Below are 14,995 nucleotides of genomic sequence, written 5' to 3' on the forward strand. Positions count from 1 at the left end.
AAAGAAAGAAAGAAAAGAAAAGAAAGAAAGAAAGAAAGAAAGAAAGAAAGAAAGAAAGAAAGAAAGAAAGAAAGAAAGAAAGAAAGAAAGAAAGAAAGAAAGAAGAAAGAAGAAAGAAGAGAGAAAGAAAGAAAGAAAAAGAAAGAAAGAAAGAAAAAGAAAATAATAAAAAGCCAGATGTGTGTAATGGACCACACCCAGTGACAGAAGGTTCCTCAAAGGCTTAATCAATTAGATAATTAGTAGGACCAAGAGGGAGTTAGTAAAGCAGTGTGAGTCTAACCAGAGGAAGGATCATTTCACAGGCGCTGGTCATTAATTTTCAGTTGTAATGAACAAGGAGCTTTAGGAGAAATCTGAATTTGGGAAATATTTTATTCACCCTCATATGTTGCATTTTCTAAAGCAAACTCTGATGAGGTTGCTAGTTAATACAGTCAAATTTTTTGAACAAAAACATATGAAACCAAAGATGAATGCTAAGCAGCAGCATTAGATTAACTAAGTAGGTCCCAATATTCAGGCCAGAAATTGGTGATGAGTGCAGCTAATGCCCCACAGATCTACCCGGCTCCATCTGCAACCCAGTCCCACCCAACTTGCCCTCCTGCCCTTTCTCCTAAATTTCCATAGTCAATGCAGGGAATGCTGAGCTCGATGGAGCTATGGAGAGAGAAGAGAAATAAGAAGTCTTCTTTTTAGTTGTTTGGGTCTACAGAGATTCACAGAGAAACAAAAAAGTCTGCTCCATCACTGTTTTCCCAAAGCACAGTTCCTTCTTTTTCAGTAGTACAAAATAACACTTCCCCAATTTCTTCAGTATCCAAGCAAAAAGTCTAAAATAATGTCTATACTCAGGAATATTATTTTAATTTTTAAAATTCCCTAAGTTCAAGCTTCATGCTTCAAAAAGTAGAAAAATTCCTATGCCTTCCATAGAGTGTGTATTTTATAAAGATTATTAAATAGCTTTTTAGGTATATCACATTTACATCTCAGTATCATGGTTATTAATTGTCTTATTTTTTGTTTTGACATAAGAGCTAGATGTCATACTTATTGATGAAATTTGACATAACTAGAAAGACATACACTGAATTTGATTATGCCAGGAAAGGGTGGTTTTTCTCCAGTACTATGAGAACTTTTAAGGTCCTGATCAAAGGACTAATCACCAGTACTCTAGAAGAAGCAGCTCTAACAAACAGAAACCTCAGCACCCCAGGGAATAAACCCAACCCAGATCTCTGACCTGTATCTACATTTGTACCCACAACTTTATCTAAATAATATCACAAAGGAATATATTCTCAATGAATATATGGCACTTAAAAGCACTATCTTTAAAAGTTCATTTATACTCAGTACTACAAAAGACAGGTAGCTTATGGTATATTTTAGGAAAAATTCCATCAAAAATGTTTAAAACTTTCTACTATATAAAATTCTGACTATCTGAAAAAAATAATAATGATCCCCTAACATTCCTATTTTTAAAATATCTTCAAATATTTCTCTCTCCATTTAATTTATCCCATTCTTCTCTATAGCATAGTTGTGTGCTTATGCTTTGTTCCATTAAGTTGTAAGATCCTTAAGAGCAGTATTTAATAGCATATCTACTTTTGATGCCCTCATACTTTACCCAGAGTAGGTATTTACATATTTGTTGAATTGTCCTATTAAACTCATAACAGATTTATGAAATAGGAAAAGGCTATAATTTTTAATTTGCCAAAGTGGAAACTGAGGCTCCAAGATGGGGCAATTTTCCTTAGATTGCCCAACTAATCAGTGTCAGATCCAGCATTTAAATCTTCTGAGGAATAACCCCAATTCATTATAACATATCTGAATAACAATTGATTCTCTGAAAATTCAAAACAAGATTATAAAGTATTTTGATATTGTGAACAGGCAACAGGAATTATTACCCAAATTTCAAGATTTCATGTTTTTTTTTTCCACTTTTCATAGGCAGCGATGAGAATAATAATCTTGGTAGAAAGTCATTTGTTATGCTAGGGTTATTAACATTTGGTACTACATTAAGAATATTGCGAAATCTGCACTTTTATTCCCTCTGCTGACAGTTTTCACAGTACTTCTTGATTTATTTCTTTTATGATTGCAGTTCCAGGTATAAATGTTTTAATTTAATATTCACTCAATGTAACGGATCTGGCCAAGAGGTTAAAAAAGAGCCCTTTGAGATACTGCTGTAGAAAAGTTTACTAAAAGCCAATTTAGTACCAGGGCACTTAATACTCCTTTTGTATTCTGATATTTTCAGGACACCCTTGCATTTTTCTGTTCAATTCTAGGTACTGAATTTTAGGAGAAACACTAGTAAACTCAATGCTTCCCCAAAATACGATTTGAATGACAAGAATGCTAGATATTGTGTCATATGATCAACAGCTGGAGAAAGCAGTAATGTTTGGCTGGAGAATAGCTTTAGGAGAGAGAGCATGATGTTGATTTTCAAATATCTTGAGTCTTCTGGGGAAATGGGATTAGATTTATTCTACCTGTCTCAAGAAGACAAAATTGGTACTAGTGGACAGGAAACAGATTTTAATCTAAATAGAAGGAAAATTTTTATCATATTTTAAATTATTCAAAAAAGCACAAAGGAACAATTCTTTTTCTTTCAAAATAATTGATTGCCCAATCACTAGAATAATAACTCATTTTTCTATAGTTCTTTTGTGTCTCTAAAGTATTTTTCTTTTAACAGTCTTGTAAAGTAGATAGTGAAATTGAGTCTCAGAGATGTTAAACATCTTCCCCATTGTCATATAGTTACAAAGAGTTCCATACTGGTCTTTAAGTTCAATTTTCTGTGTTCTTTCCACTAACAAGTTCTAATTACAATGGAACCCTTAGAGTATGAGCTTTCTGATGATTGTCCCCCTTCCTATTCTTATATAAATTAATGGGAGATTGTACATCCTTTTATACTGGGAAGGGGACAGACATTTTTTATCTCTACTATTTTATTTCCCCTTGTTATTTACTTTGCTATTCTAGTCTAATTAAGAGCTTTGCTGTTTGATTTATGATTCTTTCCTGGCACAAGATTGGAGTTTAGGCTATATTTCATAAAAATGATTCACCAAAAACTTCTTACTGAGCTTGAGAGACCAAGGGGACCTCAATGTTATGTGATCCATTCTATAATGCTTCTTTAACACTTAAAACACAGTATTTATGTTATACTTTTATATTCAGCTTCTTAAACCGTGTTTCACAACTCCATATGTGGTCCTATAACTAAATGTGGGGGTCATTAAATTATGATTTATTATCAGTAAATGTTTGATTGTATGCCTATTTTATATACCGATATATCTGAGATTACATAAAAATTTCTCAGAGGAAAAGGGGTCACAAGTGGAAAAAAATTTAAAAAGTCCTGATATAAATGACAATCAATCATAGAGGATATAGAAAGGTTTCTGACGTTATTTATAAGGTTGGTTTAAATAACCTGTAAGGGTCCCTTCTAAGTCTAGGATTCCATAATATTATTATCTTTTGCCTTTTGAAATTTTTAAATAATAAAACCCATTTTTGAAACCTTTGTGCTTCACTTTTTTGTAGTGTTGTTTATAATAATTTTGTTTTTCTTTCTAAATGGAAGAAAGAGGGGAGAAGAGAGAATTCAGAACTAAAAAAAAATTGAATTTTAAGAAATGAATATGATATGGATCATCGTGGGTTTTCTAGATGATAATTTTCTAATTTTACCCCGATATATATTGTCAGATGACACTGTAAAAAGTTGCAAACGGGAGAAAACATTATAGGAGAGTCCATTCAACTGGTCTATTTAGAAAATAAAAAATGAGTTATCTACTGAAATGATTAATTCTTGATCTCTAATCTTTAAACACTAACTCTGACTTAAGGTGGCAAAGGTCTGCTCACTCTTTGTCTATGGGTTTGAATGATGGCAACTAGAGTTTTGTGTCTCCTCGCTATCAAAATCTAAATTCCAGAGTCTTCTAGCCTGAGAGAGATAAAGAAAGAAAGCTTAGTCTGCCTGGATTACTTACTCTTAGTCCTTTATGAAGTGTTTCTCAGGAAGAATTCTAGCCTCCCTGCAATCCAGGTAACACCTCTTCAGTTAGCTCCACAGGTGCCAGCTAGCTGCAACTTTAGACCTTTCTTTCCTTTTTTCTTTTTTTTGCTAAAAAGTAGATATTATGTAGTTTTCAATGATTCTCAGTCTTCTCAAATCCCATTTTATATTTGTTATATTTATACTTTTATAAACATATAGCAACTCATATATGTAATAATAAATTATATGTGTATATATACATATATATATACAAATAAATATGTGTGTATACATATATATATACAAATAAATATGTGTGTGTATATATATATATATATATATATATATATATATATATATGTATATATATATATATATATATGTGGTTGTAAGACACATATACTAAGGTATACTAAAGTAGGAATACTAAGAAAGACTGATAAATAAATATAGAGAGTAGATGTTTTATCCACCCAGTCTTCTATCAGAGTTTATTCTTTTGGTTAAAGTGTATTTAATTCTCCTTGTCTATCACGACATTGTATTCTTAAATAATAATAATAATAATCTCAGAAAACTACAAAGTTGTTGGGGAATGAAGAATATTCAAGCATATAGAAAGTATGTGCAACATAGCATGAACATCAAGAAGACTACATACATACGTGGGACAGTATAATAAAAAGTTCTTAACGTGAAAGAGATGAAATCAAGAGAAGCTCTTTAGGCCAAATCTACCAGATGACTACTGGTAGCTTAGATGAGGAAATTTATCTAACAAATTAACAAGGCTCCTAGAAAATAGCAATATGGTGACTATATGCTTTCAAATTATCAATGAATTTTCTCTTTTACATTTATTAAGTTCTTGATGTATCAAGCTAGGAAGAACATTCTAAATATAGTAAACCTGATATTCCATATGCATTGGATCTATGATCTCATCAATGGACTTCCTATTCTAACTCAAGGCACAAAGCATTTATTTAGTGCTTACTATGTGCTAAGCCTTGGAATGACAAAGAAAAGCAACATTGCAGATAATAACCTCTCTAAGACTTTTAATCCATAACTTGACTATGTCCTCCCATAAATCTATCAGAGGGACCCACCCATTGGGCTAGAAGACCTTTTCCTACATAATTTCTAATGTTATACAGATGCCAGTACATGACACAGACTACTCATCCATTCTCTCTTTCTTACAGGTCACTTCTTTTTCTAGGCATAAATCTCCTGAATAATATGTTTGGTTTATAAGATATTATTGGTAACATGCTACTATCTACTGAGATCTACATCCCTTCATTGTCTTTAAGAGCATTAAAGTTTTTACTTTTGGGAGTTTGGGGAAATAATAGGAATTTAATTTATAAATTGTGAATATATGATAAATATAGGGTTCATTAGGAATTCTATAAGATGTTAAAAAAGATGTGGACAGTTTTAAGGACTATTAAGAATAAATAATGATTGGAAGTTTTAAAAAGTACCAGTATAATCAGAGCATGATAATCATTTACATCTCATAAAGAGACTGTACTGTAGACTAAAAAAACAAAATGAAACAAACATTTATTTCCATTCTTAAGAGTTTAGAAGTTCAAAATACTAAATTTACTCTATTCCAACAAATCACACAATCACGTTTATAACAGAGACCTTGCTACATCTATGTAAATAAAATACACATATGAATTTCACTTATAAGTGGAAATACTTTAATAAAAAGGGGAAATGCCTAAGATAAGTTTAAAATGAAGTTTACAATTGTCATACCTTTGCAATCTGGACTGAAGCATCATGAGCCTGTGAATATTCTGTTTTATTCCTTTCCTTTTTCCCTTGTGTAATACATTATTCCCTTTGAATGGACTTCTAATGCAGCTTAACCCTGTTTCTGAAAGTGTAGATCACTTTAATTTCTTTCATTAATGTGAGCTCTTCTCTTTTTGAACAAGGCTATCACATGCCTTTCTCCCCTACACCATTTCCAGAAAAATCTCCTATCCTTTTCCAAGACTAAGCCACTGAAACTAAGAACCCATTTTTGAAATATTGAGTCTCCATTTTCATTCTAGAGGTAAAAGACATGATGAATGGTGAGCTGAGACAAGACTAAATGCCTTGAGTATTTGCTAAAAACTAATTCTACTTTACTAATGTGACTCAAAACTACATTCTATATCAATATAAATACTTATTAAATGGCAAATACTAAGTTATGCAAACTGCTGAAAAATATTCATTTTTATTTATAGATGAATTCTGATCGGAATACCATTAAAAGTGTTTTAGTTAGGAGATGTTAAAATGATTAATGTGCAGTTGTTTGCATTTTTAATATTTCACTCATATATCAAATCAGTATTTGTTCAGAGTGTCAAACTTTATTCTGTTCTTGTCAAAACACTTATTACAGCTGACAGGTATAACACAGTCACATTAATCCTTAATTCCTTGATTCAATTTTCTAATTGCTTTTTTGGCATGCGATAGTGGCCATTTAGTCTTATACGATATATTCATCATGTGATATAATAATGTACTTTAAAAATTAGGCATATTACTTAAAGTGCTTGCATAGGAGAAAAATGCTCCCTAAAATTGAAACTTTCAAGGCTTCATATATTCAAATTAAAGATTAGTTATTGAAGGATATGAGTCGCAAACCTTTCACTCAATCCATTGGTTTGTTTATCTTCCACATATCAGAGAAATTTAGTACTGGGAGGTACATCAGCAATGGCTTAGTACATCCTTACTCATTCTATCAATGCAGAACCGAAGTTCAGGAAGCCTATTTCAGGATTATAGTCAACTCATGACAGAGTTGTGACTAGCATGCAAAACTCCTAGCTGTAGCCCATTGCAATAATGGAAAAGCATCATGTATAATGTCAAGTTATGAGCTAAAGTTCAAATAAACTGAGATAAAACAAAGTAATGAAGTCAAGTTAACTCACTAGGGCCACTTACATTTTTTTTTACTCTAATTTTTACACAGTTTTACATGGTAACTAAAAGACTAGCAACATATCAAAAGACAAAGTAGCATTGCTATATTCTGCCTTTCTTTGTTCTCCCAATGCTTAGTATAGTGCCCAACATATAGCAAGCATTTAATAAATGTTTATTGATTAACTAATCAACTAGATATTTTCTTGAATGGTCCCCTAGAATTTATTTTCTCTCATAATGCCTTTAGGGTTCAAATTTAAAAGAACTTACAAATAGGTCACATGCAAGAAAAATCAGTTATTTTCAATTGAAATACTTAATTGAGGATTTATAATGATCTGTTTCATAGCTGTCTGGGGAGATGGAACCTCAACTATTTTTTCCAGTATGCATAGCATCTCCAATCAATCAGATTTCTAGGAAACAGGTAAACTGTGAACTGTCACATTGTAAAAATCATTCAAAAGTTTTGGTTTAGGCAAATTTCAGTCACCTCAAGACCACCATTCACCAATCTGAAATTATGAGTTCAATCAAATTGACCTCCTTAGAACCATTAGTGACTTGTAAGGATAGCCAGCAGCGGTAGCAAATCTGTACCAGATTATTCTCAGTCTATGAAAATTGAGCACAACCACATTGAGTTTCATATATGAGAATTTCCAGAAGGGTTTCATGAGCACTCTTCTTTTAGTTAGCACATTCATGTAGTCCAATAATTCTAAGGAGAAAGGAGCAGACAATAAAAATTATATGACCATCTCCCACCCTCCCTCAAGAAATTTATACTTTATTGGAGGAAAAATATGTACAAAAATGAGTATATACAAAATATATAGCAAGTAAAAGTTAAAATAAATTAGAGGAGGAGAACTTTAACCAAAGAGGAAGTCAGAATATACTTTATGAAGGAATAGCACTAGAGCTTACCTTTTTTATACTCCAAATGCAAGTGATAAATGGCAATAGTTCAGTGGGAAAGTATCTGAAGGCTTCCAGGTTTTGTTTTCAGAAGACACTTACTAAAGGGTTTAAGGAATACACTGAAAACCTCAGCAAGTTTTCTGGTCATTCATTTGTATAATTAACTACTACATGCTGAAATCCATACCCACATTGTTTAAGCATACTGTATATGCCAAAAAAGAGGATATGAAAATAAAATACTGGTTATTAACAAAATAAAATAAAATCCATATTCCACCAAAATGAACTGAGTAAGTACTTTGTAAAAAGAAATTTATGCTTAATACAAAGGCTACTGATTGTAAAACTGTCATTGATTCTTTCTGGCACTGTTTAATACTGGTTGTTTTTCTGCTCACCAGACCTGACAATGCCTAAGAGCAGAGCCTGGTTGCTAAGTGCTGTAGGCAAACCTATCACCTTCAAAGGCAACCATGGAAAATGTATGATAATCACACATTTTGGCAAGCAGGTTATATCATTGTGAAATGAACTTGATTCATGATCATATTGTTTTTATTAATCAACAAACCTTGGGTTATCAAAAATATTATTTTCTTTCCATACTTTTCTGTTGCAAAATTAAATGATAAAAAATGGCTTTTGGTATTAAAATTCTGTAAAATACTTTCAACCCCTGAATAACACTAATTAAGGTAGAGCTTGAAATAGAAAAGTACTAATGACTTTTTTATTGTAATTAGCAGATAATATTTCTTTTGTTAATTTTCATTTATGAAAATTTTGTTAGATAAAAATAAATATGATCTATATAATAATAGGTACATATTACATAATTATCTTGAAGGGAATCTTAGTTAAAGTGGCTGCCAAGAGTCTCTTATTTATTGACCTGCCCAGGACTACAACATTTTACTCTTCCACTTTATGGCCATTTCAATTGTTGATATATTGCAAAGAGTTTTGCTGTCTCTAAGTTTTTCGCTTTTAAGTGTTATAGGCTATTTGTCACATTTTTCCTCTATCACCTTTTCCCTTGTACATAAAAAAAAGTTGATCAATACTCAGTATTTTTTTCATTTTTAATATTTTATTTTTTCCAATTACAGGCAATTTTTAACATTCTTTTTTTAATATTTTGAGTTCAAAATTCTCTCATTCTCTTCCTCAACTTCCTCCTGCCCCCTTCATTTCCTCCTCCCTGAAATGGTAAATAATTTGATATAGGTTATATATGTGCAACCGTGCACAACATATTTCTATTATTAGCATGGTGTGAAAGAAGACACATAAACACACAATCCTGTCCTCCTGCAAAAAAAAAAAATGAAGAAGAAAGAAAGTAATATATATATATATATATATATATATATATATATATATATATATATATATATATATATATATATATATATATATATATACTTTAGCCTGCATTCAGACTCTATTAGTTATTTCTCTTAATGTGGATAAAATACTCAATATTTTAAAATCCTTTATTTCAAAAATTTTTAAATATGAAATTAGGTTGAGAAATTACATATAACTTTCTACTTTCCATATTTGTTATTCCAAGTCTCCTAAACATGGAGTAATTTTTATTTCTCAGTTGTTGTTTTTTTGTTTGTTTGTTTATAACAATCAAATTATCAAATTATACAGCTTTGATTTTAGTCATAAATATTATTTATTTTTGTTTATCTGTAATTAGCAACAGCCTCATCCCACTTTTCTCCTCTATCCTCAAAGTCCATAAGGCTCACATGTATCTATGATATCCTAGGAATTGACCTCCAGTGGGTCAGAATTATTTTTGTTTATTTGTTTGTTTGGTACTTCCACCTAGATAGCTAGAATCATCTCTCAAAGAAATTTAGATATATCTCTTTTTTAGATTGTCAAATATGGGTAACAGAGCATCTAAATTCCAATAGGTTTTGAAAGTACAAAACAAACATTAGGTATTAAACCTTTATTTCATCCATCACAAAAAATACTTAAAACATAAATGCTCTCAGAGATCCATGCACAAATTCAGAATGTAAAACACTCCAATTAGACTGTTCTCAAGATATAAAGACACTATAAAGGATTGGTGAATAAATATCTTTCTACCTCCCTTTTGTCCTCCATCACCTTCCATTATAGGATTGTATTCCTTCAGTTGGAGGATAAGGAAGCAGCTGAACTTTGGGGGCAAGAATCTGCTTTAATATCCTAGTTTTGCAACTTATTTTTTCAATGTCACTTATGATCCTGATCAAGTCACTTACTCTTTTGAAGGACTTACTTCCTCATTTGCAAAATGTAAGTGTTGGATTCTGTGACCTCTAAGGCCTTTTCCATCTCCAAAAATCTGATACCTTTCTAAATGATAGACTCTTAAAGAGATTCACTTCTAGGAGATCAGTACCTGATTTAAACTAGGGAAAATTCAGTTTCTCAAGAAATTGAAAACACTTGAACAAAAACTTTGAGTTATCTCAGTTTGATTTTATTACTGTTTTTGTTGTTAAGTCATTTTCAATCATGTCTGACTCTTCCTGACTCCATTTGGGATTTTCTTTGCAAAGATACTGGAGTGATGTGCCATTTGATTCTCCAGTTCATTTTACAGATGAAAAAATGGAGGCAAACAGAGTTAAGTGACTTGCACAGGAGTACACATCTAGTAAATGTCTGAGTCCAGATTTGAATTCAGGTTTCCTTATTCCAAGTCCCGTGTTCTCTCCTAATTGCCTATTTAAAAAATGCAGAATTTGTAAAGCTTTGTATTAGTCACTGGAACTACAAGCACAGATTGTTCTACAAGGAATAATCTCTGTTCTTAAGGAGCTCATATTCTAATGGGGAAGACGTGGTTCCAACTAGAGTCCATTCCCCTTGGAAGTACTTGTAGTTATTGAGAACCAATAAGAAGGGTACCCTTACCAGTACATATCTGGTACTTCCTTAGGAGGTAGCCTTCAGACAAAGATCCATACCCTGTAAGGGACAAAGAGGGAATACATACAATTGGTCCTGATCACTGTCACATGTGTATGAATAACATTATTATTTCAAATATGATATTCAGTGCTACATGAAGGTAGAAATAACATTATTGTTTATTAATGTCTGATTAAGTAGAATCAGTGGTTATTTTTCCATATCAGGGGCATTTAGTGTAACTCAGAAAATGATTATTAAATGTATACTCTATGCAAGAAGGTCTCAACTAAAAATGTATGCTAAAATAAATCACCATCCTCCCATAGAGCTTATACTTTATCATACACAAAAGACTATAACACAAAGAGAACATCAATAGTATATAAGAGAACTCTCAAGTCATGCACAAATATATTTGTTATTCAGTTTTTAAGTGTTTATTAAGTGCCTTATATGTGTCAAACAGTGTGATAGGTTTTGGGAAACAAAGAAAAAATGAAACATTCCTGGCCCTAAAACAGCAAAACTTGAATTAATTATATTTTTACATTCATTTGAAATTATTATCATATATTTTCTTTTAATAATATATTATTCCCTTTTATTTAGTTGACAGTTATATATGATTTTTCATGTAATTATAAGCCTTAATTATGATTCAAAACAATGTGTTCTGTTTTTGCCTCAGATTCTGACAAATATATCTTCTAAATACATATGCCTACTCATACATTATAAAAGAAGAAATATAATTTTATTCTAATTCTGAACTAAATATTTAAAAAACTAAGCTACTAAAGATTAAACACTTGTTGCTCAGATTATTAAAATACCTATGCTTTGTTTAATACAAAATGTAAGCTATGGTAGTTACAGACCTCACATTTTCTCAGAAAAATTTTTATGTCCTGCAATTCTTTACTGGTCACTGGCCTTTATCTTAAAAACTCCAAAACTGTGTCTGCATAATGATAATTTTTAAAACCTGAGATTTATGCTGCTATAAAGGAACATCCTTTTATAACCACATAAAAACTATTGTCACCAAAAATTTCAGTCTAAATTTTACATGAAGAAAGACATATTTTATTTTTAATGTCTCCTTTGTTAAATTTTCTGGAAACTGCAGCAGTCTAACAGATATTGGTGAATAGCCCTGTGTAGCTAAGTTTCTTCTGAACAGGTCAGTTAGCATCAGTGGAGAAATCTAAACAAGTCATTAATCCCAGTAATTAAAGCAAAATCATTTTCTTCTTGTGCCTAATTTTGTCTTTAGCCAAAGATGTGACTTTGATATTTCTCCCTGGGGTAATTCATGCAGAGTAACTTGAATGGTATTACCTCAATCACCATCTCTAAGCTAAAATTATACCCTCACAGCAAGGAAGGTGGTATTGTATTTAACCCATGATTCCTTTGGTGTTTCCATGGGAAGACATCCATGCAATCCCCTTGATTCCTGCAGGCATATTCTTAATATAAATGCATTTGGGGAGTTATTAAATATGTATGTCACTGAATAAATTGCCATAAAAACCTGCCAACAGAGTCCTTTAGACTTGTGATCATTTAATTAGATAAGAGGTGTTGTTTAGTATGTCACCGGCTAAAGAAGAGAATGGAGGGAAATCACTTACTCGCATCAATTTGTAGCTCAACTAAATACACATGGAGTAGAGTAAAATTAATTTAACAAATATTTATTTATTACCTGCTGTGCACTTGACACCATACTGGGGCTAGCTAGGAATGCAAAGAAGTAGACAACAGAATCCTATGTAAAAAGAATCCAACTGAGAATACAGGCTAAATATATGAGAAAAATTTTAGAATCTTATAAAGGTTAAAAGAATAATCAGGAATGGCAATTATAAAACACCCTAAGTTTTGCCAAATATTCTGCATGTATTATATGAGTTATGTCAAGGCATCTCAGTGTCAGGGGAAAAGAGTGCAAGAGAGGGGAATAAGAAGACAAGACTACAAATTCTGCTTCAGAAACTTTCTTGCTGTCTTACTCTGGGCAAGCCCTTTGCATAGCTTCAACCTGCTCAACTCTGCAATGGAAATAATGGTAGCACCTGTCTTGCAGACTTGTAGAGACAGTTAAATGAAATAACATGTAAAAAGTTTTGCAAATCTGAAAGCACTACATATAAAGCACTAGCTAATGGATGATGATAATGTCATTTGAGCCTCACAATACCCTTACTAGTTAGATGCAAGCATTGCATTGCACTCACTCTCTAGATTAGAAAACTGAGAGAGAAGTTACATGACATACCTAGTCAAGTGTCAAAGGCACTATTTAAATCCAGATCCTCCTGGCTTCAAGTCCAGCCTTTTTTGTTTCTATATTATACTGGCTTAATAAAAATATATATGTATGTATATGTATATTTTATAAGATAATAATGCATGATTAAAATAAATCTTTTTTTCCAGGGTGCACCCAAACCAATTGCCATAGAACCATGTGCAGGAAACAAAGCAGCAGTTCTGACTGTGTTTCTCTGTCTTCCAAGAGGACCATCAGGTGTCCCACCCCCTGGTCAATCAGGTAAGATGGGCATTAATATGTTCCAAGTAAATGATGAATAATATAGGCAGTCTGCCTTATCCTATTTATCCCTTAGCTTATCCAAACTAACAGAATCTTCTCTTTACTACACTGAATGCTGTATGTTAAAAAGGCCAAGATGTCTCTTGAATCTAGAGTATAAAACTTCTTGACAGATGAGAAAGAACAGAAATATCCCAGAGTAGCTCAGAACATAGGACTTTTCACATAGGACTTCTTAGTCAGAACAAGATCTTTTTCCCTGTGGGTTACCTATTTGCATTTTTGCTTGCACTAAATATGCAAGCATATATATAAGACCCATATTCAAGAACAGATTTTTTAAAATGTTATTTATTTTTTATTTATTTAATACTTCCCCAGTTATATTCAAAACAAAATTTTATATTTTTTAAGATTTTAGATTTTTTAAAAATATTTTTGAGTTTTAGGTTCTCTCCCTTAACCCTACCCACAATTTTGAAACTACATGTGAAGTTATGCAAAACATTTTCGTAAAAATCAAGTTGTAAAAGGAAACATAGATCTACCACCATAATGAAAAATAAAAACCCTCGAGAAAAATTAAGTTAAAAATAGAGAGATGGAGAGAGTAATAGAGAATGTTTTGCTTTAATCTATATTCAGACTTCATCAGTTCCTTCTCTGGGTTTGGATAGGATTATTCAACAGAAGCCCTACAGAGTAGGTGTGGATGATTGCACCACTAGAAATAATAAAGTCATTTGCAGTTGGTCATCCCAAAACATTGCTATTACTTTGTATACAATATATTTCACTTTTTTCTTGGAGGACTTTCCAGGTTTGCTTGTTTTTATTTTTATTTTTGCTTTCTTTGAGCATCCTGCTCATTTTCCAGAGAATAAGAATATTCCATCAAAGAAACTTGCTTCAATTTTTTTTAAACAATTACTAGTGCAAATTGTATTTCCCATCATTTATTCTCTTTCCTTTCACCATATCCCTGTTTTGCTACTGACCACCCCCTTCCCCAATATGCCCTCTCTTTTATCATTCCCCCCTTCCCATATTCCATGTCCCATCTATTTTCCTGCAGAGTAGGATAGATTTCTATACCTCTCTTGAGTATGTATGTTATTTCCTATTTGAGCCAATTCTCACTCCCCTTTCCTTCCCTTCTTCCCCTACACTGTAAAACCTTTATCTTATCTCCTTTTTTATGGCAGATAATTTGCACCTTTCTACTTCTCCCTTTCCATTTCTCCCAGTACATTCCTCTCTCAATCCTTAATTTCATCATTAAAAAAGGTATTATCTCTTCATATTAAGTCACACTCATGCCCTTTGCCTATATATACTCCTTCTGCCACAATGAGACCTTTCTAATAAATTACAAGTATCATCTTCCCAAGTAGGAATGTAAACAGATAAACCTTATTAAGTTCCTTATGATATCACTTTCCTGATTACCCCCTCATGCTTCTCCAGAGTCCTATATTTGGAAAGTCACATTTTCCATTCAGCTCTGGTCTTTTCATCACAAATACTTGAAAATCCTTTGTTTC

At 32.0% G+C, this 14,995-nt stretch overlaps 1 protein-coding gene across 3 annotated transcripts in view; it reads left to right on the top strand.

The window, feature by feature from the left end:
• The window catches only part of ATRNL1 (attractin like 1), a 1,155,405-nt gene that overhangs the window by 1,007,288 nt on the left and 133,122 nt on the right, over positions 1–14,995 (top strand). For all 3 annotated transcript variants that reach the window (XM_074295693.1, XM_074295689.1, XM_074295690.1), the window contains one exon: positions 13,334–13,448. In XM_074295693.1, the coding sequence (XP_074151794.1) occupies positions 13,334–13,448 (115 nt within the window). The remainder of the gene's footprint in view (positions 1–13,333; positions 13,449–14,995) is intronic.

The sequence above is a fragment of the Sminthopsis crassicaudata genome, chromosome 2 (genome assembly GCF_048593235.1).
Source record: "Sminthopsis crassicaudata isolate SCR6 chromosome 2, ASM4859323v1, whole genome shotgun sequence".
Classification (NCBI taxonomy): Eukaryota; Metazoa; Chordata; class Mammalia; order Dasyuromorphia; family Dasyuridae; genus Sminthopsis; species Sminthopsis crassicaudata.